The sequence below is a fragment of the Populus trichocarpa genome, chromosome 8, assembly GCF_000002775.5.
Source record: "Populus trichocarpa isolate Nisqually-1 chromosome 8, P.trichocarpa_v4.1, whole genome shotgun sequence".
Lineage (NCBI taxonomy): Eukaryota > Viridiplantae > Streptophyta > Magnoliopsida > Malpighiales > Salicaceae > Populus > Populus trichocarpa.
In genome coordinates, this window is record NC_037292.2 from 4,010,227 (window position 1) to 4,030,876 (window position 20,650).

The 20,650-nt window shown below is 36.6% G+C and overlaps 4 protein-coding genes across 16 annotated transcripts; 3 read left to right on the forward strand and 1 right to left on the reverse strand.

Moving 5' to 3' along the window:
* The first annotated feature begins 2,478 nt into the window (after positions 1-2,478).
* Positions 2,479-7,210, forward strand: LOC7488012 (auxin transporter-like protein 1). 5 transcript variants are annotated; one of them, XM_024606385.2, is made up of 10 exons: positions 2,479-2,928; positions 3,019-3,132; positions 3,313-3,499; positions 3,599-3,784; positions 3,925-4,037; positions 4,154-4,337; positions 4,455-4,552; positions 5,285-5,492; positions 5,669-5,926; positions 6,800-7,210. In XM_024606385.2, the coding sequence occupies exons 3-10, from the start codon at positions 3,338-3,340 to the stop codon at positions 7,004-7,006; spliced, it is 1,416 nt and encodes a 471-aa protein (XP_024462153.1). In that variant the 5' UTR covers positions 2,479-2,928; positions 3,019-3,132; positions 3,313-3,337; the 3' UTR covers positions 7,007-7,210. The 5 variants fall into 5 exon arrangements, with proteins under 5 accessions (XP_024462153.1, XP_052311521.1, XP_024462152.1 ...); XM_052455561.1 differs by having other exon boundaries at positions 3,051-3,132; XM_024606384.2 differs by having other exon boundaries at positions 2,485-2,928; positions 3,019-3,233.
* A 3,868-nt stretch (positions 7,211-11,078) lies between these two features.
* Positions 11,079-16,206, forward strand: LOC7494480 (probable zinc metalloprotease EGY2, chloroplastic). Of its 2 annotated transcripts, none has more exons than XM_024607168.2 (12): positions 11,079-11,465; positions 11,598-11,679; positions 12,056-12,193; positions 12,627-12,674; positions 12,765-12,875; positions 13,496-13,570; positions 13,649-13,754; positions 13,921-14,014; positions 14,504-14,657; positions 14,819-15,026; positions 15,276-15,436; positions 15,745-15,893. In XM_024607168.2, exons 1-12 carry the CDS (start codon positions 11,290-11,292, stop codon positions 15,754-15,756), a joined length of 1,365 nt encoding a protein of 454 aa, XP_024462936.1. In that variant the 5' UTR covers positions 11,079-11,289; the 3' UTR covers positions 15,757-15,893. The 2 variants fall into 2 exon arrangements, with proteins under 2 accessions (XP_024462936.1, XP_002311209.2); XM_002311173.4 differs by having other exon boundaries at positions 11,081-11,465; positions 15,760-16,206.
* A 160-nt stretch (positions 16,207-16,366) lies between these two features.
* LOC18101414 (anthranilate synthase alpha subunit 1, chloroplastic) lies at positions 16,367-18,183 on the forward strand. 2 transcript variants are annotated; one of them, XM_024607171.2, is made up of 3 exons: positions 16,367-16,507; positions 17,196-17,387; positions 17,685-18,183. In XM_024607171.2, exons 2-3 carry the CDS (start codon positions 17,316-17,318, stop codon positions 17,997-17,999), a joined length of 387 nt encoding a protein of 128 aa, XP_024462939.1. In that variant the 5' UTR covers positions 16,367-16,507; positions 17,196-17,315; the 3' UTR covers positions 18,000-18,183. The 2 variants fall into 2 exon arrangements, with proteins under 2 accessions (XP_024462939.1, XP_006379626.1); XM_006379564.3 differs by having other exon boundaries at positions 16,413-17,387.
* A 362-nt stretch (positions 18,184-18,545) lies between these two features.
* LOC7494481 (pleckstrin homology domain-containing protein 1) lies at positions 18,546-20,237 on the reverse strand. Of its 7 annotated transcripts, none has more exons than XR_002983363.2 (3): positions 19,625-20,237; positions 19,158-19,225; positions 18,546-18,966 (listed from the first exon to the last, which is right to left on the reverse strand). XR_002983363.2 is itself a non-coding variant. In XM_024607170.2 (2 exons), exon 1 carries the CDS (start codon positions 20,089-20,091, stop codon positions 19,639-19,641), a length of 453 nt encoding a protein of 150 aa, XP_024462938.1. In that variant the 5' UTR covers positions 20,092-20,237; the 3' UTR covers positions 18,546-18,966; positions 19,625-19,638. The 7 variants fall into 7 exon arrangements, 3 of the variants coding, with proteins under 3 accessions (XP_024462938.1, XP_052311132.1, XP_002312150.2); XR_002983365.2 differs by having other exon boundaries at positions 19,152-19,225; XR_002983364.2 differs by having other exon boundaries at positions 19,621-20,237.
* Between the last annotated feature and the right edge of the window lie 413 nt (positions 20,238-20,650).

A 20,650-nucleotide genomic window follows, 5' to 3' on the forward strand; every position in this document is an offset into this window, starting at 1 on the left:
AACCGCGTATGACTATGATCACTCGGCGTACATACAAGCATATACATACGCTATTAATTTGTTTGGCCCATGAATCTTTAATCAGTATATACACTTGTTAATAAAAAAGGCATACGTATACAAATACATTTTCCTCAATTTGTACCACCCACATTGCAACTGGTACACAGAAACAAGTAGTGATTAACGTTAGCTTTGGTCGAAAACAAAATTATGTTAACAGGACCCATATAAATCATGTATTTCTAGGGCAGTGATTGCAAGAGAGTCATGCTAGTACGTAGGAATCAATGAATGTTTGACTCCATATCAAGATTTATCAAAATTCCTCAACGAATCATGTAACAGGAAAGAAAATCTTCTCCTTTTCTGTTTGCTGATATGAACAAGCATGGTCTCATGGAAACTTGAAACTGGTACGTATAATATATTGGCGAGGCATATTTAAATTAACTGGGAAAGACGTACGTAGTTCAAGGTTCCATGTCCTCCACCAACAATTCTCTCCCTTGCAATTCTGGTTCAGAATAAAGTATGCCCCTCTAAATATTTTCACATTTTTACTCATTGATAGTTTTCTCAATTTTCTTATTAATATTAATTTTTACAGCATGCCATGAGTTCTTCTTAATTTCTTCATTTTTTTCTGAGTAGGTTATGAATTCCTTCCATATACTAATTGTCCACGATCAGTGTTTAGTGTATAACAAGATTAATGATTGATCTTTACCTAATATCCTGCGTATAGCAGAAGGAGGTCATGTTTAATTATAAAATCCCGGCAGCTCAAATTACACCATACATACCACCAAGAACACAATTATAATTACCAAGAAACTTTTCCTTTTGCCGCAGGCCATATTATAAACTCACCATTATTTAGAACTTTTGTAGGCACTGTAGGGACCTTAGCAACTTAATTACTAAAAAAGATAACTTATTTTTAACTTATCTCTCTAATCATTAACTATCCCACCGTTTTCGCTTCTTTTATTTAAATTTCCCTTTTCATAGTGAATGGAACACTTTTTATTTATTTATTTATTTTTCTATAACGAATGGAGAAATTTTTTTAGCTTTGTGAAAGCGACTGTTTGAGATTTTGTTTTTTATTTTCTCCAGGTTTTGTTTCCGCTGCTTTCTTCTTTTGTCCATATTGATGAGTTCGTATACTGGATCGTGTTGACTCCAGTATTAATTTTACCAAGGCAGGAAACTCTCGTCCTCCTTCAAATTAAACCCCGTAGAATGTTTCTTTCTAGTTTTTTATCACTAATATCAAGTTAATCAATGTCATTGTTGATACACATTAATTTATCATCGATCAATAGTAAATAAGGGCAAGTATTAGGGGCAATATCCTTGTGAAATCACTAGCTAGCTAACAGCAGAAGACACGCACATTAATGAATTAACTTGAATAATCAGTCAAGAGACAGAGATAAAGCGAGACAGGGAGCATATTGTGGAAAAGTTGATAAAAGAGGAGGAACCGAGTGAGGAGATGAAGATGGCCCCTCCATCCACTAAACATGTTATGTTTACTTACTTCAGGATAAGAAACCAGGAGTTAACGATGCCATCAATCAATCAATGGAGATAAAACTCACTGGCAAAATATATATTGGAATGCTGTGAACTTTTGACTGAGAAAAAGAAATCAGTTTCACCAAGTAAATTCGTGCAAAACTAGTTACTTTCAGAAGAAATTTGCATCGACACTTCAATTAAGAAAAACAAACCCTCTCTCCATGATAAACTTTGTGAGAAGTAGTTTATTTTTCTTATTCAATATTATTAGGATTTTCTAGTTTTATTTATTTATCTATATGGTTGTAATAACATTTTGACTAGTAAAGATTTTGGTGAATAAAAATTGAATATTTTTAATGTTGTTGTTGGTTTTTTAAAGTTTTGAGCTATGGCAGACTCTGTTATCCTTGTCTCTGTGTGTGTCAACTGAGACCTCTGTGTCAAAAAGCAACTAAAGTATGATTTTGTTTCGCCTTTTCCCTAATAACGTGTGGTAGATGAGATAACTATATATGATCTTATGATACCGACACTGTTGCGTGATTTAAATTTAGAAGGCGCCCTTCTCTTGAATTTGTTTTGTGGTGTCAAAACGGAAGAGAACATTAGTCTTACAAACAACATGTTAATTGCATGAAAGAATTGGGAAGCTTTCTAGTATATTAACACCATTGCCACTTCATTCCGAGTGATATATACGCATCCTGTATGTAGTTTGTGAGAGTTGAGATTACCTAGCAGCGAATAGCTCTTTTCCTATCGTATTTTACGAAGAATCAAGCATGAGTTTTGGATTGGGTTTTAGATATTATAATCTCGATAATACAAACATGCCTTTCCAGCAAAGTATCAATTAATACACACATCCGAATCCACAGCGTGATACATGGTGGCCTGTTTTATGAAGATTTCCAATCTTTTTTACAGAAAAAGTGCCGTTTTACTGCAAATTTAGTCACTTCCTGTAAGTGCTCACAAAATGAAGAGAGAGAGAGAGATCCGCCCAACTCATTTAAAAAAGGAGGGTATCAAAGTAACCATTGAGACCAACACTCACATTGAACAAGTAGCGCGACAGAAACTTGTCATCTGAAAACACACAGGCAGAGTCAAAATATTTGTTTTTCTCCGTTTCTCAAAACACTAAAGGGCAGGGCAGGCAGTTTTCTCTGCAAAAAACCAACTCCTACTTGGTGTTTCGTTTTGTCAGATCTCTTACAGTTGCAGTATTCAAAGTTTCCTTTTAAAGATAGATGAGAGAGAGAGAGAGAGAGAGAGAGAGAGATTCACTTTTTTGCTTGCTGGGTTAATCCGTGAATCGGATTTTGATGCATGCACTGTAAATTCTTTTCGGTAAATCAGCATTTGAGAGAAGGGTATCTCATATTTAGTAAGGTAAAAGAGGAAAATTAGTGTATTGCCAATTTGCCATCCATTGTTTCTATCACTATAGGCAAAGCTTTAACAGACGTTTTTGGATTACAGTACTCTACTAGGAGTTTTCCTACTCTTAAAAGGTATAAAACGAGAGAAGCACACCTGTGCTGACAAAGGGAGTTAAAGAGGCACAGGCTTTGCAGGGCTGTCGCACATTTGTCCGTAAGAGGCCCCTAAATTCCTCTGTCTCCACGTTATAAATCCAAGAGAGATCCCGGCGGTTTCCAAAACCAACTATCATCATAACTTCTTTTAGTTTCTTGGTCCGTTCTCTTCGTATACTTCTGGTTTCTTGGTTTGGCCCAGACGTTGTCTTAATTGTGGCTTCACTGTTTGTTTCAGATCTGTAGAGGAGCATTGAAAGGAAATGTCAACTCAGAAGCAAGCAGAGGAAGCTATGGTCTCAAACAATGACACTGGGCATGAAGAGAAAGAAGTAAGCAATGATGAATCCGGTTTTAGCCTTAAAAGCGTTCTTTGGCATGGTGGGTCTGTCTATGATGCCTGGTTTAGTTGTTCTTCAAATCAGGTACTATTACACCCGGTTCACAATTTGAAAAAAAAGAGAGAGAATCTTTTCCTTAATTTTGACCAAGAAAAAATGGAACTTTCTTTTTGGCGGTCACAGGTTGCTCAGGTTCTGTTAACACTGCCATACTCTTTCTCTCAAATGGGGATGCTTTCAGGCATAATTTTGCAGATATTTTATGGTTTTCTTGGAAGCTGGACAGCTTACCTTATCAGTGTTCTCTATGTTGAATACCGAAGCAGAAAGGAGAAAGAGAATGTCAGCTTCAAGAACCATGTTATACAGGTTAGCCTTCCAAGAACAACCCCCAATATAAGAACAAAACAAAGTTAGATATAAAAATTCGAATATGCTTTCTAAAACCTCTTTTTTTTTTTAATTGTCTATAATATCACTTTTGTTTTGTCAAAATTTTGAGTCTGCAGTGGTTTGAAGTGCTAGATGGATTACTGGGTCCAGCTTGGAAAGCTGTTGGATTGGCCTTCAACTGCACTTTTCTCATGTTTGGTTCTGTGATACAGCTTATAGCCTGTGCAAGGTCAGTCCTCGTTCCTTTTCTGTTTTGTAATTTATCTTTTCTACTTTTCCAGTATTTATTGAAAAATGGGATTTGTTTTATGCACTGATTCGAGTGCATTATTGGGGTAATCACAGCAATATATACTACATAGATGACAAATTTGACAAGAGGACATGGACTTATATTTTTGGAGCCTGCTGTGCCACCACCGTGTTCATTCCTTCATTTCACAACTATAGAATGTGGTCTTTTCTTGGACTTGGAATGACCACCTACACTGCTTGGTATATGACTGTTGCATCTCTTGTTCACGGCCAGGTAACTAAAATTTAGATCAGCCGCCTGATCTTTTATAATATCTCCTTTATCCACATTCCACACCAGCAGGATTTGGTTTTTGTTTTTCCTTGAAATATTAGTACCATTATTTTACAGGTTGAAGGGGTAGTTCACTCGGGCCCAACAAAGGCAGTTCTTTATTTTACAGGAGCCACCAATATCCTCTACACTTTTGGTGGGCATGCTGTCACTGTGTAAGAAGCCTATCTTCTTCTTCTTTTAATTGCTATCTATCACTGTGCAAGAAACCACATAAAGGTTTTTAGATTATCCCTCGTGAATTTATGGGTTAACAACGAGGACAATTTTTTAAACCAACTCGATGATTATACCTTAAATGATCTAGTCTTGGGAAGTTTAGAGTTAATGAGATTCCATCTATAAAACGCCAAAAGAAATCAATTCTGATTCTGGTCAAAGGAACCGTGATTGGAAGGCATACGTTACACCTTAGAATTTAGATAGGGCCTGGCTTTGACCAGTCAAATGTAACTTACAATTTCATCTTCAATTTCCACACGCTATATAAGCACCTGGTTGGTTTTCCTTGCACAGATGTTAGGCCCGCCATGCCAGGGCACTTCTTGTCAGACTCTCCATAGTCTAATGTCGTGTCATCAAATTAATTATATAAACCTGGACAAGCAAGTGGATTTAGTTAGCTCTTAGCAGATACAATACTAAACCGTTTGGTTCGAGTTCCACTAACACCCGGGATTAAAGGAATTCAGGGCAATGTCTTGCTTCTTGTAGTTCTGGGCTATCAGACTTTCTAAAATTTACACTGCGCTTCCTATTCTATAATACTTTACTGACTCATCTTACCTAAAGTTTTTGGTTTATCATAACAAATCAATCTGTCACTCTTGTTTGATACTGTCCAATTTCAAGTGGATTATTTGATGGCAATGGCTTCTTGCTTACAGGGAAATTATGCACGCAATGTGGAAGCCTAAAAAATTCAAGTGCATATATCTACTTGCTACCCTTTATGTGTTCACCTTAACGCTTCCATCAGCTGCTGCCACCTACTGGGCCTTTGGAGATCAACTCCTCACTCATTCAAATGCTTTCTCCCTACTACCCCGCACCCCATGGCGTGATGCTGCTGTTATCCTTATGCTTATTCATCAGGTTTTGTTTTTTTTTTTGCATATTTTCTGTCATTAGTCATGATTCATGAACTGTTACGTTGACACATACGATGCTGTTTGATCAGGAAAAGACAACCAATATTAGATGACAAATTCGTGTAAAAAGTTGTAATTGATTTGATTGATTAATTCGGTGCATGTGTGTATGAATTGCAGTTTATAACATTTGGATTCGCGTGTACACCATTGTATTTTGTGTGGGAGAAAGTGATTGGGATGCATGATACAAAGAGCATCTTGTTGAGGGCGTTGTCTCGGTTACCCGTGGTCATACCTATATGGTTCTTCGCAATTATATTCCCTTTCTTTGGACCAATCAACTCAGCTGTGGGGGCTCTTTTGGTCAGCTTTACCGTCTACATCATCCCTGCTTTAGCTCATATGCTCACTTATCGATCTGCCTCTGCTCGACAGGTAAATGGTCCATTTTCTCTGCCTCTTGTCTTCATCTCTACCTAATGCTTGTATTGTATATCTGGCTGGCATTGTCTAATGCTTCGACGAAGTAGCTAGTCATTGATTTCACTTTCTTAGTTACAATAAATTATAAGACAAAATGACAGATAGATGTACATGTACCCAGAAAGGTATAGATGCTGGGATTTCAGCCATATAACTAGTCACCAGGGCAAGTCCGTTTTGGTCCTAATTTCATGCTAGGTAACTTGATTTGGTGATATCAGCCACTTAATCAGTAGACAGTGTCTAATTCCTGACCTCATAGCCTGTTACTACGCATTTCAGAAATTAAAGCATACCAAAAGCATTAAAAGATGTGGTAGATGGGGCATGTCCTGTTGTACAAAATAATTAAAGGTAATCTCAATGACTGTAGAAAAGGGGATTTGATTTTCGAAGTGCCCACAATTTCATGGATAGCTCCAACTTGATAGCTTAGCTTGGACAGTGAAATTGACTTCGCTATTCTATCTCCACTAATTTCTATCTGCACAAGATGAGGTTGGTAACATCTCCTTGTCATTCAGCTATGTGCCACATTCACTCTTCTACTCTTTTGTACTAGCCATACCTTGGCAATGGCTGCCAGTCTCTCTGAACGACTTGCCTGGGTCACTGGTTATGTCCTCAAAATAAATTACTATAATACTGCTTTGATCATTACTTTTACAGTACACTTGAACTTAAAATTAGATTCTGCTGACTAATGTCAATCAAATAAAAAAAAAATTAAGCAGTGCTCATTAATCTGTACTAGTGGACATCTTTAAAATTGTAGCATCCTTGACAAGTCTTGTAAAAACAATCGTCTCATTGTTGGAAATGCAGAATGCAGCTGAGAAACCTCCTTTCTTCATCCCGAGCTGGACAGCCATGTACGCATTGAATGCGTTTATAGTAGTATGGGTACTCGTGGTTGGCTTTGGATTGGGAGGGTGGGCTAGTATGTCCAATTTCATCAAGCAAGTTGACACATTTGGCCTCTTTGCCAAGTGCTACCAGTGCCCTCCTCCGACTCCTGCAAAACATCATTAAGTTTGAGAATCTCAAGTTAAACCATAGATCCTCTTATAGCATTTTAAATTTCTCTCTCTCATGCATTATAGACGTCACACGGAAGTTGGCAGCAGCATCTCCTCTGCATTGTGTTTTGTTTAAACCCTTCTATAAATAGTAGGTTATTTGCGAACAGTGATGTTTTCTGTGGTATCATATATATATATCAACGTTGTTATTCTCTGTTCACAAGAGTGCTCAGCATCTTTTAGCTATCTCTTGGGGATCTGCAGTATTGGCAATAAGAGTGGAGTGTGCTTCTGATAATGTTCGATAAACCATCTTTGCTCTAGGAAATTTAGGGGGAGATTTGTGAGTGGTAGTGCTCACATGGCTTGCACATTACGTAAAAACCTTGTGTATATGAACCCACATGAATCCAAAACAAATCATTCGAAGATTATAGTCTACCTTAGATCTCCTTTGACTGCCTCTTTTGGTTCCCTAATTCGTTATTCTATTTATTCATTCACATGGATTTGTTACTTGTATCTCCTCCTGCTTCCTTATTGAAACCTGTTATGGGAGTTGACTAGTCAAATGAATAGAATGAGTTCAGAGTTTTCTCCATATTGATTTTCAATAACAACAACAACCAGAAATGAAAAAACAAAGAACGATCCAAATGTAGTGTTTGTAGCTTTCATCTTTGTTTCCTTTCCCTGAATTTTAGCCACTTTTCAAATTCATGCCTGTTCCTTTTGCCCTCGTCCCCGATCCATCAAGTCGGGAAGGAGAAAATGAGTGAAATGGACCGACTACAACTTACAATTCCATCAAAGCTGGGAGAATTCAAATATTGCTGGGAACAGAAACAAGAAGGAACAAAAATAATGATAAACAGCACGACCGCTTGCGTCTAAATTGGGGATGATTCTCGAGCTGCAAGAGCTTTGCAGTTTTTACCATGTTTGCCTTGCCATAATGGGGTTAACATCAACTGTTATTGGTCTATGAAATGTCCGTAGACCCACTTAAAGTCGGTCTTAAATGCGCTCGCGCGCTTGCTTTCTATGAAAAGAGACGAAACTGGTTTCTTTTATTATTTGACAAAGATGGATCAAATGGCTTGTTGCTTTAAGGACTAGCTACAAATATCTTGTCCCTGAAGAAAGGATATGATGTGGATCTTGTCGTTTCTTATGACTTTTGGACTATCAAGACTTTATCAAAAGTTCCTCGAAGAAACGTGCTTTGAGGAAGATAGAGCCATGCAGTCTCAAGTTTTCATTTTGCTCACAAAAGTATTTCTTTTTTTCCCGAATAAACATGTGTGGATTGAAAGTGAGCTAAATTTACTGTGAGCGATAATGTTCTGTCACCTGATAGTGCTATCATTTTCACTTATTCATGATGGTCTTTGTACTAGCTGGTTAATTTTGACTTCAGAAAATGTCCCTCTATTTGCATTTAAAATTTTTGACATCGGTGCGGCCGTGCGGACTGAGGATCTCCGTTCCCAGTATGAAAAGCTCTACTTACTGGGCTTTCACTGTGCAACCGTGATACAGTAATCTAGGCTCAAGAGGCCACGCCCATCTGCATAGATTTGGTGTGATCCATAATGTTTTGGTCATAAGATTGAGAATTAAGTAATTGGTGGTTTGCAACAAAAATCACAGACATGAGGCTGTTCGGCGATGAAATGGGCTGGATACCTGCACTGCAGTAGTTTCAGGCTTCTAGCCCAAAAGGGCCATATTCATATACCAAGAATCACGGAGACGCCGTTTCAAGAGCAAATGCGGTCCGAAAAGGGTCCAGAAGGGTAGGGTTGTCTATTTCATGTTATATTCTGATTTATTTATTTATTTTGTTTTAAGAAATAAAAATAATAAAATAGATGAGAAAATATATATTTTTAAAATAAAATACTATCTGATTAAGCATAGTCAATAGTGTTCAAGGAAGCTATAGTTAACTCCAAAGAAATAAGAATTTTAACTTAAAAACAAAAAAAGATTTACTGGTAGCGGGATTTCCTCACTCCATGAGTCAAATCCGTATTTGATTATAACTTAAGTTGGATCAATTCTAGGAGGCAGACTCTTCGAGCCCGCAAACAACCATACCTGAGTATCACAAAAAAAGGAGGGACTTTTCTAGCGTTTCTAGGAGTGCAGTTTAAAAATTCTGAAATTATTTTTATATATAATTTTAGATTATTTTGATACCTTGATATTAAAAATAAATTTTATAAAATAAAAAAATATGTTTTTAATATTTTTAAATAAAACATACTTTTAAAAAATATTTTTTATTACTATCTCAAACACTCCTTTATTTAATGGATGAGAATGAGCTTATAACCTGATATGCACACTCTTGCCTTGCCACTTGCAATCGTCCGCTGTAGAAGAATTTTAAGTAGCAACACAGTTGGTATTTTAAGTAGCAACACAATTTTAAGTAGCAACACAATACACTAACTAGCTTGATATGCTTTCGACTTTATCTGGCATGTCAATTGTTAAACATTCTGATAATGGGTAACAATATCTCTGCATCAGATAACTGTAGCCGGTTGATCTTGTTTTTTTCCCCCTCTAAGAAGAGGAATCTTGTCTAAGAACCCTGTGATCATACAATCGCATGCCCGTATAAACTGCTCTGTATAAGCTCGTTTAGCCTGCCATGCTCAGCAATACTGCTTTCATAGATAGATTGTGTGCCTGAGTGGCCCTTGACTCTCTGAATAGTTTTCGATGTTGATGCACATGATTGTGATTCCGTTGAGTTGGGCATGATCTCTGCTGTTGGACATATCCTAATGCCACGATTATTTCTCTAATTCCATGTTTCTTGAAGGATAACACCATGAAAGATGAGTCTGAAGAACCATTCACCGCCCAGCACCGGTGGTCTTTCACTCCAACCAAGTTCAATCAACAAGCATTCCGTATCCAGTACAATGGATATTAGTCCTTATCCGTCGAAGACTGATGCACCAGATGAGAAGCTTGGAGTGAAAGACCCATCCCAACAAAATCACTCTGCACAGGCTTCCTCTGTTGTTAAATGATAGTTAGAGAGCTTTGCTTAATCCAAGAACAACGAACCAGGAGCAGAACAAGAACTTCAAAGGTTACTGCTATCCCTCAAATTTTATTTATAGATAAAATCAAAGATTTCAAGATCTTTATCATAAAGAAAAGGAATCATAATAGCCATAATCTCATTTATCTAAGAGATTACGTAAGTACATAGGCTTATTCTAAGTCAAGCAAATATCTAGCTAAATTTAAACTTAAAAATCAGGACATAAAAAAAATATCATAACAGATAGATAAGTATGACTAAAAAATAACCGATAATAACCTCTAGCTTTAATACCCCACCACTTCAACATCCTCCTCACACTTCAGCTCTTCACATATAACGGACATTTTTACACGTTCTTTGAAGGATATACAGCCCTGTCCACAGATATCTTCCACAGCAGTCCAATCTCCACAGCTGTTCTCCCCATCACCAGTGGATTCTCTTCCTGTTCAAAGGCATAAACCTTGTTATGGATGGCTTAGCAGTGATGATGAGGATTAACCATTTCTTTGCTTGCAGGATTTTTTTTTTAGATCCATATATTTGCAACATTTGTTAGTAAATGAATGTTTAACATTGTTATAGTTTTTGTCATTATAATTTGATAATTGTTTTATAAAAAAAATAGAAATTATAGTTTTTTTTATAACTAAAATCTCAAGAATTTTTTTTAATAAATTCATGCAAAATTATAATTTGTATTGATTAATTAAATATTTTTAAAATTATAATTACAGCAAAAGACAATGACAACCACACCATACCACTACCAAACAGACGAAGAAAAAAATAAAAATAAAAAACAGTGCCGAAATGGGTTTTCAATTTCAGCTGGAACCTAATTAAATTTTTCAAATTACATTTTTACCACCGAAAGTTGTTGAAATCTCAAAATAGCCACTCAAGCTAGCTCACAAAATGTACACGTGTGGGATCCGGATTGGGAATTTCAGATACCGAAAACAAAGGAAAATATCACAAGGCTTAGGCGGGTACTAAAAGCAGAGCAACGAACAATAAAAGGGATAATTCCCTTTAGAAAGCAAGGTTTCTACTTCTTCGTCAGCCATCGTCACTCACTCCCAAGATATCTATCTGTTCCAGCCCCCGATAGACAACACTGAAGAAAGAAAAAGACGAAAAGGTTTCCAATTCGTGAAATTTCAATGGACACTTAGGGTTTTAAATAAAAAGAAAGAAGACGTTATTTTTTCTTTTAGATGCTAAAAATGAGTGTTTCGGCGACATTTCGTGGCAATTTTAGTTCCTTATTGATACCACAGAGCAGCTATTGTCCTTGCGATTATCGTCCACGCCACATTTTAGCTTCTTCTTCTGTTATTTCTTGGCGAAAACGATGTCGTACAAGAGATTTCAAGTTGTACCAGGTTTCAGAGTAAGAGTTCTTCTTCTTCTTCTTCTTCTTCAATTGTTATGGATGCTTATAATTTATTTATTATAGTATTACTCAAAAACGTGTTCTAGTTTTTTCTACTTGTAGGAAGCTAATTATACTGCTGTGTTTTAGGTTTTGTGAGAGGAGAGAAATTATTGTATGTAGAGCTGCAGAGACAGAGATTGAACCGGATAATAGCAACAATGATAATAAGGTTATTGCTACCTCTTTTCTTTTCTTCTGTTTATATATATACAAATACAATAATAACATGCAATGTTAGCTAGATTCTACCGTTTATCTGGTTAATTAGTTAGTTTGGTGCGTCTTTGATTTGATTTAAAGTTATTGAATTTAACTTAGGAGGTGAAGTAACATATGATCCCTTTCACATGCTTTGGTTGAGTTATAGATTTAGTTTTGAATCCCATTTCATGAAATTGGATATCTTACTTTGGATGTGTGGGAATTGGAATACAAATCCAAGATCAATAACTTGAGAGTTATAGATTTAGTTTCATGTTAATGTTTTTTTTTTGCATTCACATACGTGGGATTTATTTAACTTTGAATTTGTTAAATGTATCTAGGAAAAAGAAGTGCATGAAGGAGGAGAGGAGCATCCTACCATAGATTCCGTTGGCCAAACTGACGACCAACCTGATTCTCAGCCTACAATTCTAAATCAAATAAATGGCGGGGAAATTACTACTGGAGGTGGCACCCAGGTATTTATATCTCTTACTTAGTATAAGACTTGCAGTTTTTAGATTCTTTGTTTTTATCAATATAGCTGTAGACATAATGTTTGCTCTATGCGGTCAGCTATTGCATTTCCTTTCCCTTTTAACACTTATGCATGGAATAACTGTATGTTTAGTCTCCTTCTCTTGAAGGGAAAGATGTGCTGCTTCTAAGTGGTTTTGAATAACTACAGATAAATGAAACAATATACAATGGTTGGCCACAACGTCCTGTAGCCATTCAAATTTCATAAGAAAACTCTGGCTCCTGCCCTTGACAATTCTGTTCATCTCAGAGTCATGTTCTTTGACATAATATTATTTTTAATAGGTTCATGTAATTTTCTTTGGTTTGGGAGCAGGAAACTCATTATTAAATCCCCTGACCCTTATTACATTAAGGTTGTGTTTGAAACAGGAAGCTGATGATGAAGTTGTCAGTGGGTCCCCTCTGCCAGGTGTGAAGGTGATTTGCAAGTGCTTAGTTTTTTGCGTTTCAGTAGGGATCTTCTTTCAAAGCATACTTTCTTACTTATTTTTAAAATTTCCTTAACAGCCCCAGCAACTGGATGAATCAATCAGGATTCCTAAAGAAACAATTGATATTCTCAGGAACCAAGTGTTTGGCTTTGATACATTTTTTGTGACAAGCCAGGAGCCATATGAGGTGAGCTACTAATGCGCAAGGCTTTATGTTTTTGCATTTGTTTCCTTCTGTCCATTACAAATTCTCTAAGAGGGAATAAAACCAAATGGATTTGCAATCTAGGCTAGAAGTTCTGACTGATTATCCAAAGCTTACATCTGTTCTAACCAGTAGCCCAAGTTTATGTTATCCTCATTGTGCTTTTATCATGGATATCAGACATTTCTTGAACAGTGATTAGGTTTGCTCCATCTTACTCATTCTCCATGAAAGAAATGCTTTTGCTGACATCCTTGCTGAAAGGGATCTTCTCAAGATTGTCTTATAGTGTGGACTAGTCCAACATATTCATCCACAGCTTCTATCTGATTGTTCTTGTGTCTTATTTTTGAGAGGGTAGTTTGTTTTTGTTTCTTTTTCCATTGTACCAAAAAGAATGGCTCTTTCTTCCTTTAAATTTTTTGAAATTCTTTACAAATTTACCTGTGGAAGTTGAAAATCCATTTAAGAAGGGGGACAAGGAGTGTGTGAAATAGATACATAAGAGGAGTTTGCTATTTCATTTTACTCTTTCTAGTCAAGAGTGAATATTTCATGTCTTTCTAGTTAATTTGTTTGATTTTTTGTTATGCTTTTGGTAGGGTGGAGTCTTGTTTAAAGGAAACCTGCGAGGCCAGGCAGCTAAAAGCTATGAAAAATTAACGAACAGGATGCAGGTGAATTTATTAGCTTCTTCATTTTCCCCCTTTTCATGCAGTTTTGTCACTGATACTGCACACAATTCAATTAAACAGAATAAACTTGGGGATGAGTATAAGATTTTCCTCCTAGTTAATCCGGAGGATGATAAACCAGTGGCAGTTGTGGTTCCAAGAAAGACCCTTCAGCCAGAAACGACAGGTAGTTTTATAGCCTAGTACAGTGTTGTTATTTTATTTTTTTTGCCTGATCAGCACCTTTTTTCACAGTAAAATACTTAAATCTCTCATCACAAGAGTGAAGACACAAATCAGAGCCAATTTAACATCTGGTTTAAACTACAATGGATTTAGCTTTATTTCTGCAGCTGTCCCAGAGTGGTTTGCAGCTGGCGCTTTTGGACTGGTTACAATTTTTACATTACTTCTCCGGAATGTGCCTGCATTACAGTCAAACTTATTGTATGTAATTTATTTATCTATTCTTATGAATCATATTTACATTAATAAAAGCTATGTTTTGCTGAAGCTGAGGGTATTTAGATTAACAAAGAACTTTTAATTGTTTTCTGTCAGACTTTTCATTTAGGCAAGTATCTGAAAAGGTACAGTGTGATTTCCATGCATACCCTGTTGTGGTTCCTTGTGCCCTCCTTTTGTGTTACATCTCTTGATTAAGGGTGATAACTTGAGCAAATTCTTTTTCTTTGCCTTTGCTACATGCATTTTCCAGAGAGGGTACTTCACTTTTTTTTGTCCTTATTCATGTGGATAATTTTTTGTTATGCTGGGTGTTAATAGTGCCTTTTATATCTACTCGTCTTGTAGTTTATCTTCAAGGTTTCTAATTCATTTTTGTATGAGCATTTTCTTTGACCTTCTAGACTTCTTTCATGACACAGAACTCATAAAAATTTTCTGACTAGAACATTAATATTTTAAATGTTCCAGATCGACTTTTGACAATCCTGAGCTGTTGATGGATGGGCTACCCGGAGCCCTTGTGACTGCACTTGTTCTGGGGGCACATGAATTGAGCCACATACTGGTTGCAAAAAGTAATGAAGTTAAGCTTGGGGTGCCATACTTTGTTCCAAGTTGGCAGGTGAAATATATATATATATATATTTATATATATTGTTGTCTTGTCTTGATCTTTACTTATGCTGTTCCCTAGCGTGATTTCTTTGGGGAACTGGCTAGGAGACTGTTTTCTATCCAAAGCAATCCTTTTCTATTGACTGATCTATCCTGGGTCGGTGGCAGATAGGTTCTTTCGGTGCTATCACAAGGATAACAAGTATCGTGCCCAAACGTGAAGTTCTTCTGAAAGTTGCAGTGGCAGGACCTTTAGCGGGGTTTTCCTTGGGTCTTGTTCTTTTCCTTTTGGGCTTCATCTTACCACCTAGAGATGGTATTGGTCTTGTTGTTGACGCTTCTGTTTTTCACGAGTCATTTCTTGCTGGGGGTATTGGTAAGTTCATTTTGGAGTTTATTGCATACAGATCTGCTAGTGCATTCTGTTATGACTTGCAATGCTACAAAGATTGATGGAGATCAAATTTATCTAATTATAGTTGACTACCTTGATCTTTATATTTCTTTTCCCAAAAAAAGACTTGCATTTTTTTTTCAGTGATCAAGTTATTTACTTCACATGTAATTTTACTCAAGCAAGTTGGAGACCGGTGATATTAACTTTGAGCTTTGCTTTTACCTGTAGCTAAACTTCTGCTAGGTGATGTACTCAAGGAAGGCACTCCCATATCTGTTAATCCACTGGTGATATGGGCGTGGGCTGGACTTCTTATTAATGCCATCAACAGCATCCCTGCTGGAGAGCTTGATGGTGGGCGAATTTCTTTTGCTATCTGGGGAAGGAAGGTATACCATTTAAAATTAAGCACAAGAGAAATTATAAGATACTTCCAATGGATTGCCTCCCCGCCCACATGAAAGCGGGACCCACTATGATAACACCAGTGGGGTCCGCTGCTATATGAGTGGGTAGTAGTACGCTGGGAGTATCTGATGATCTCTCTAAATACAATATAGCAATAACTTGAAGGTTTAAACTCGATGTTGTTGACCCGAAAGTCACTTTCAAATGGCTCAGGAATTAAAATATAACCTTTTAACCTCAGATATTTTTCTGAATGTTTTGAGGTGAAGAGAGTGTGACACAGATCTAGTTTTTCATTTGACAGGCTTCAGCTCGCTTCACTGGTTTCTCCATTGTCTTGCTTGGACTATCCTCACTACTTAACGATGTGGCTTTTTTCTGGGTAGTTCTAATATTCTTCTTACAAAGGGGGCCAATTTCTCCAGTTTCTGAAGAGATAAGTGATCCCGAGAATAAGTATGTTGCCCTTGGACTCTTAGTTTTGGTCTTAGGATTGCTGGTGTGCCTACCATACCCCTTCCCTTTTACAGATGAAACCGTTACAAGTTTCACAAGTAATGCCATTTCAAGTCTCTAGTCACAATACAGTTTCCATATACTCCAGCCTAAAGTTGTTCTTAGAATGTCAGACAGCCTTGTTAGTGTAACTTGTACAAGGAAATGCGATACACATTTTAGCCCATCAAATTGGTGAAATTGTGCTGTGTATTGGCATCAAGAAATTCATATGCATGGCTATTTTCTCCCGTAATTCTGTTCGTGTAATTTCAATAAAGTCGATGAATCTTTTTGCGGGTGCTTCTATTTTTAAGTAATGCCATGGTCGAAGTTAGTACAGGACCACATTCTGGGTGAACTGAAATCAGCGAGAACAGATAACTATCCTGGATTACCTTCAAAGGCATCGAGTGCCGTTAAGTTGATATGTACCCTTACAGAATGTCATGTCATTTCAGCTTGTAAGAACTGGGGAAAACGTTTCATAGCTAGCTAGATCCTTGTTGTCCAGAAAATTCAAGTATTTTGGAGCGGATTATCATGTGTGTTTTCGGGTAAGGATATACTTGGCTGCGTTTGATGCATAAATTGGGCAATTATCATAATAAATTTAAAAAATTGATGAATTGACATAGGTTAAAAAAATTCAAGTATTTAGTAAATGTTATTTTTTTTAATGCGACAAGATAGTTGTCATGTTTTAGAATAGTAATATTTAGTAAATGTCGTGTTTTTGAAGCGTGAAATGATTAAACTGTATCATTTCTGGCTTAACCAGTTGACCTAGTTTATAATGGTTAATGAAATTAATCGATTAATTTTAAAAATAATAAGAAAAATCTCAAAACTATCAAAATTAAAAGGCTCGGCGAGATTTTTTATATCTAAAGATCTGATAGCCTACGTCGTTCTCTGAACTACCAATCGAATCAAAAGTTATGGTTTTTTTGACATGTTATTCTAGTCTGGCATGACTAGATCTTCTCTCAAACCTAAATATGTTCTATTGATTTATAAATATATTTGCTAGGTTATTCATAAAAAATTTTAGGATAAGGACGTGTTTATTTAGTTAAGACATATATTTTCAAACCTAACTCATAGGTGTTATTTTGATGAGAAATCATCTGCTATTTTATTTATAATGTTATTGATGGTGATACTGATAAAACTCTGTTTATGCAATTAAGTTGTGTGGAAAATAACATGCAAGTTGCCAATGCAGTATTTGGTTTCATGCAGATTTGAGGTGTCGATGACCAGTATAGATGGAGGACTCGTCCTCTTTTGGCTGATTATCTAAAAGCAAACTTACTAATGACAACCAGGTTTTCCCGATAATGCAAGTCACCGGAGAGTTGCATGATGATCACACCTTGCTGGGATGCCCTCCGTGCTGCATTGCCTGTCGGAACTGTCAGTGGGGCACCAAAGGTTTGCTTTTGATCGTATTATTTCCCATTCAGATGCTCCCAACTTGACCTAGTGTTTGAGCTGAACTAAATTTGCGAACATTATTTATTTCGTCACTACTTATGCTTTATCACGGCATGTCTGGTATGAGGACATTCTTGCCTGTAGTGGCAAGCCTCTCTATGGAAGTCTGTCATGATAACGTATAGACTTTATGGTCCATTTTTTTCCAAATTGCTTTTCTAAGCACTATCAAGATGCAATCTTCCTTTCCCTTCTTCGGAAATTCTGATGATCATCATTTGAATTGTGATACAGGTAAAGGCAATGGAATTGATTGACCAAATGGAGGTGTCGAGGCGTGGTCCTTACAGTGGAGGATTAGGAGGGGTTTCCTTCACTGGTGATATGGACATTGCACTGGCTCTTAGGACCATGGTATTCCCAACGGAAACTCAATACAACACAATGTACTCGTATAAGGATGCTCAGCTACGCCGTGAATGGATTGCTGGTGCTGGTATAGTTGCAGACAGTGTACCCGAAGACGAGCACCGTGAGTGCCAGAACAAAGTTGCTGGGCTTGCTCGCGCCATCGACTTGGCTGAGTTAACTTTTGTTAACAAGTCATGAGGTTTAGCAACAGGTACAGATATAGATTTCCAATACCAGCTGACCTTTTGTATGTAGCCAACCTGCTCTGGAAGCAAGCTAGAGTTGCTTGAGGAGAGGAAGAGAGAGTAAGAAAAGAATGCTAGCCAATTGTATGTAAAACTTTTGCAATATAATCAATTTATCCATGCCATGCACCCTAAAATCTAAATTTCTCTTCCCTGTCCATCGTAATGCAAGTGGTGGCATTTTCTTCAAATACTGTAAGCATCCATACAAGAAAACTAGTGATCTAACTCTAAAAGACAGCTCAACTGATCAGGCCTTCAGTTTGTTCCTCAATGATCACGAGTTTGAGTTCTTTTAAGGTAACTGGAGGCTTACATGGTCGTTAATTTCAGAATCCGTGAGATTAGTCGAGGTATGCGCAAGCTGGTCCAAACACCCATGTTAATAATAATAAAAAAAAAAACTAGTGTTCTGCTTTTCAATCTTACAATGCCCGCAACTGCTCCCTGTGCTTGACATTAGTTATATGCTTCCTTATTGTACATTGTTGAACAAGAATTTGCAAGAAATAATCCTTTCTTCCGTAATATTAGTAATAATGACGTATCAGGGGACAGTGCTACTTTAATTGCAAACTTGAAAAGGCCTCAACTGAAGCTCCAAGGAAATGCATTATTTTGGGTAACTAGCAGGCTCTATTCAAAGGTATTTCTTAAACATGACAGGAGAACAAGGAAAGCCTGTCAAACATTCTGTATTTTAACACTAGAAAGACGTTCCAACATTACAATCTGCTTCTAATCTAGTGAGCCTCTTCTAGAGCATGGGCGTATCAGTTAGTTTTTATGGATGCTTCTGCACCTGAGCCTCTTGACTAAAGCATACCTTCAACCAGGGCGACGTTATTTTTTATAAGATAGAAATGGTTGCCATTTCAGTGTTTTCTGCAGGCGAAGATAATTTCTCCAGTTTGCAGCATCTGCAGAGAATTTCAAAGTAGCTCAGCATCTTTAAAGAAGTAATGGTGTCTCTTTGTTGCTTCAATATACCTCTCACCACCTTCAAAATATACATCACTTGCAACTATTGCTTGTAAAAATCTCAGAATACAGTAAAAAAGAACCATAAAATATAAGTTTAACTGAGATGAAGATAGAAACGTACCACTACCTGAATAATATCAGTCTAACCTGGGACACCCAGCAATACTCTTAGCATATTTCTATACCATAATCACCCTAAAAAAAGACAGTGATCACAATTAATACAGTTTCTGACAGCTAAACTTCTGCCTAAACCATCCAACTAGCACATAGTATCACAAAAGTTACTTGTCACGTCATTAAAATCCCAAACTTAGATTGTGTTTATTTTTACAGTATAATCGTGTTTTTAAAAGGTTTTCAATTTTTATATTATTTTAATATATTAATATAAAAAATAAAAAAAATTATTTTAATATATTTTCATAAAAAAACAACCAATAATACAATAATAAACCATATCCGATGACATCCATAAATTGCACAATCAACCAACAGTAACCAGCACATTTATCAAAGATCTTATCAATCACCCCTTGATCAAAGTATCAATGCACACAAAATCACAGCAAATGATAAAACGTAAGCACCTACAATCATGATCACAATCATCTTTTACTATCATAATCAACGATCTCCGAATCAGTAACCGATCTCGAGTGCTGAACTATAGACCGTCCGATTGAATTGATCCAATCCTCCTTTTCCTTCTCAGAATCTGCAATAAAATACATGGTATCGTTCCTCGTAGACAACTCGAATGCGTACTGTTTATGAAGCACGTCCTCCGCTCCTTTAACTGTCAAGCAAGAGGCAACTGGGATGACGCCACGTGGCTTACACACACGAGTCACGGTGGAATCTTTGAACCAGAAGAGCTTCCCTTGTTTTAAAATGAACCACCGGCGTCTCCATGTCTTGATGTGCTCCCCTTGTTTCATTAACCACCCTGTTCGTTCTGGGTTCGACCAGAACTCGACCCCGTCCGTTTGGGTTGATTGGGTTTGCGTTAGGGCCGTCGCGGCACGCCAGAGAGATGCCATGGAGTCAGAGAGTGACATGGGGGGTTCGGATTTGAAGGAGAGAGAGTTCCAGTTATTGACGAAATCGAGGTGGGAAAGAAAGGAAGGGAAGGGTTTTCTTTTTCTAATTTTCTCCTCGCTTGTCGGTTTTATAGAGTGACAATGTTCTTTTCTTTTTTATCTCTTCTCCATTCCATTTTACGATTCTTTCTCGATAGATAAAGAAAATATCCATTTAACGTTTCATTAAAGCGAAGAAAAAATAAAATTTGCCGTAGATTTATTAAATTTTATCATAATTTCCTATCATATACTGTCATGGCATGTTTAATATACCGAGTGACATGAATTTGATCTCTTTCTTCTCCTTTCTTAATATTAAATAAGATAAAGAAAAAGAGAAAGAAAGGGAAAATTTTATAATGTTAGTAGCTACTAGCTAGTAGTATTTTATTTACTTTTAAAAACCAGTTAAATAAAAGAGGAAAAAAATAAAATTAATAATTCACAAAAAAATAAAAAATATATACTTTCATTTATAATTTATTTTTTTACATTTGTTTTTTAAAATTGACTTGAAAATAATTAATGAGAAGTA

Excerpts from the sequence above, each read along its gene's own strand:
- LOC7494481 (XM_024607170.2), bottom strand. The coding sequence starts at position 20,091 with ATGTCACTCTCTGACTCCATGGCATCTCTCTGGCGTGCCGCGACGGCC.
- LOC7488012 (XM_024606385.2), top strand. The coding sequence starts at position 3,338 with ATGTCAACTCAGAAGCAAGCAGAGGAAGCTATGGTCTCAAACAATGAC. Across the intron at positions 3,785-3,924 it reads TCAAGAACCATGTTATACAG|TGGTTTGAAGTGCTAGATGG; the intron begins GTTAGCCTTCCA and ends TTGAGTCTGCAG. Across the intron at positions 4,553-5,284 it reads GGTGGGCATGCTGTCACTGT|GGAAATTATGCACGCAATGT; the intron begins GTAAGAAGCCTA and ends TCTTGCTTACAG.
- LOC7494480 (XM_002311173.4), top strand. The coding sequence starts at position 11,290 with ATGCTAAAAATGAGTGTTTCGGCGACATTTCGTGGCAATTTTAGTTCC. Across the intron at positions 12,675-12,764 it reads CCCCTCTGCCAGGTGTGAAG|CCCCAGCAACTGGATGAATC; the intron begins GTGATTTGCAAG and ends TTTCCTTAACAG. Across the intron at positions 15,437-15,759 it reads TTGCTATCTGGGGAAGGAAG|GCTTCAGCTCGCTTCACTGG; the intron begins GTATACCATTTA and ends TTCATTTGACAG.
- LOC18101414 (XM_024607171.2), top strand. The coding sequence starts at position 17,316 with ATGATGATCACACCTTGCTGGGATGCCCTCCGTGCTGCATTGCCTGTC. Across the intron at positions 17,388-17,684 it reads CTGTCAGTGGGGCACCAAAG|GTAAAGGCAATGGAATTGAT; the intron begins GTTTGCTTTTGA and ends ATTGTGATACAG.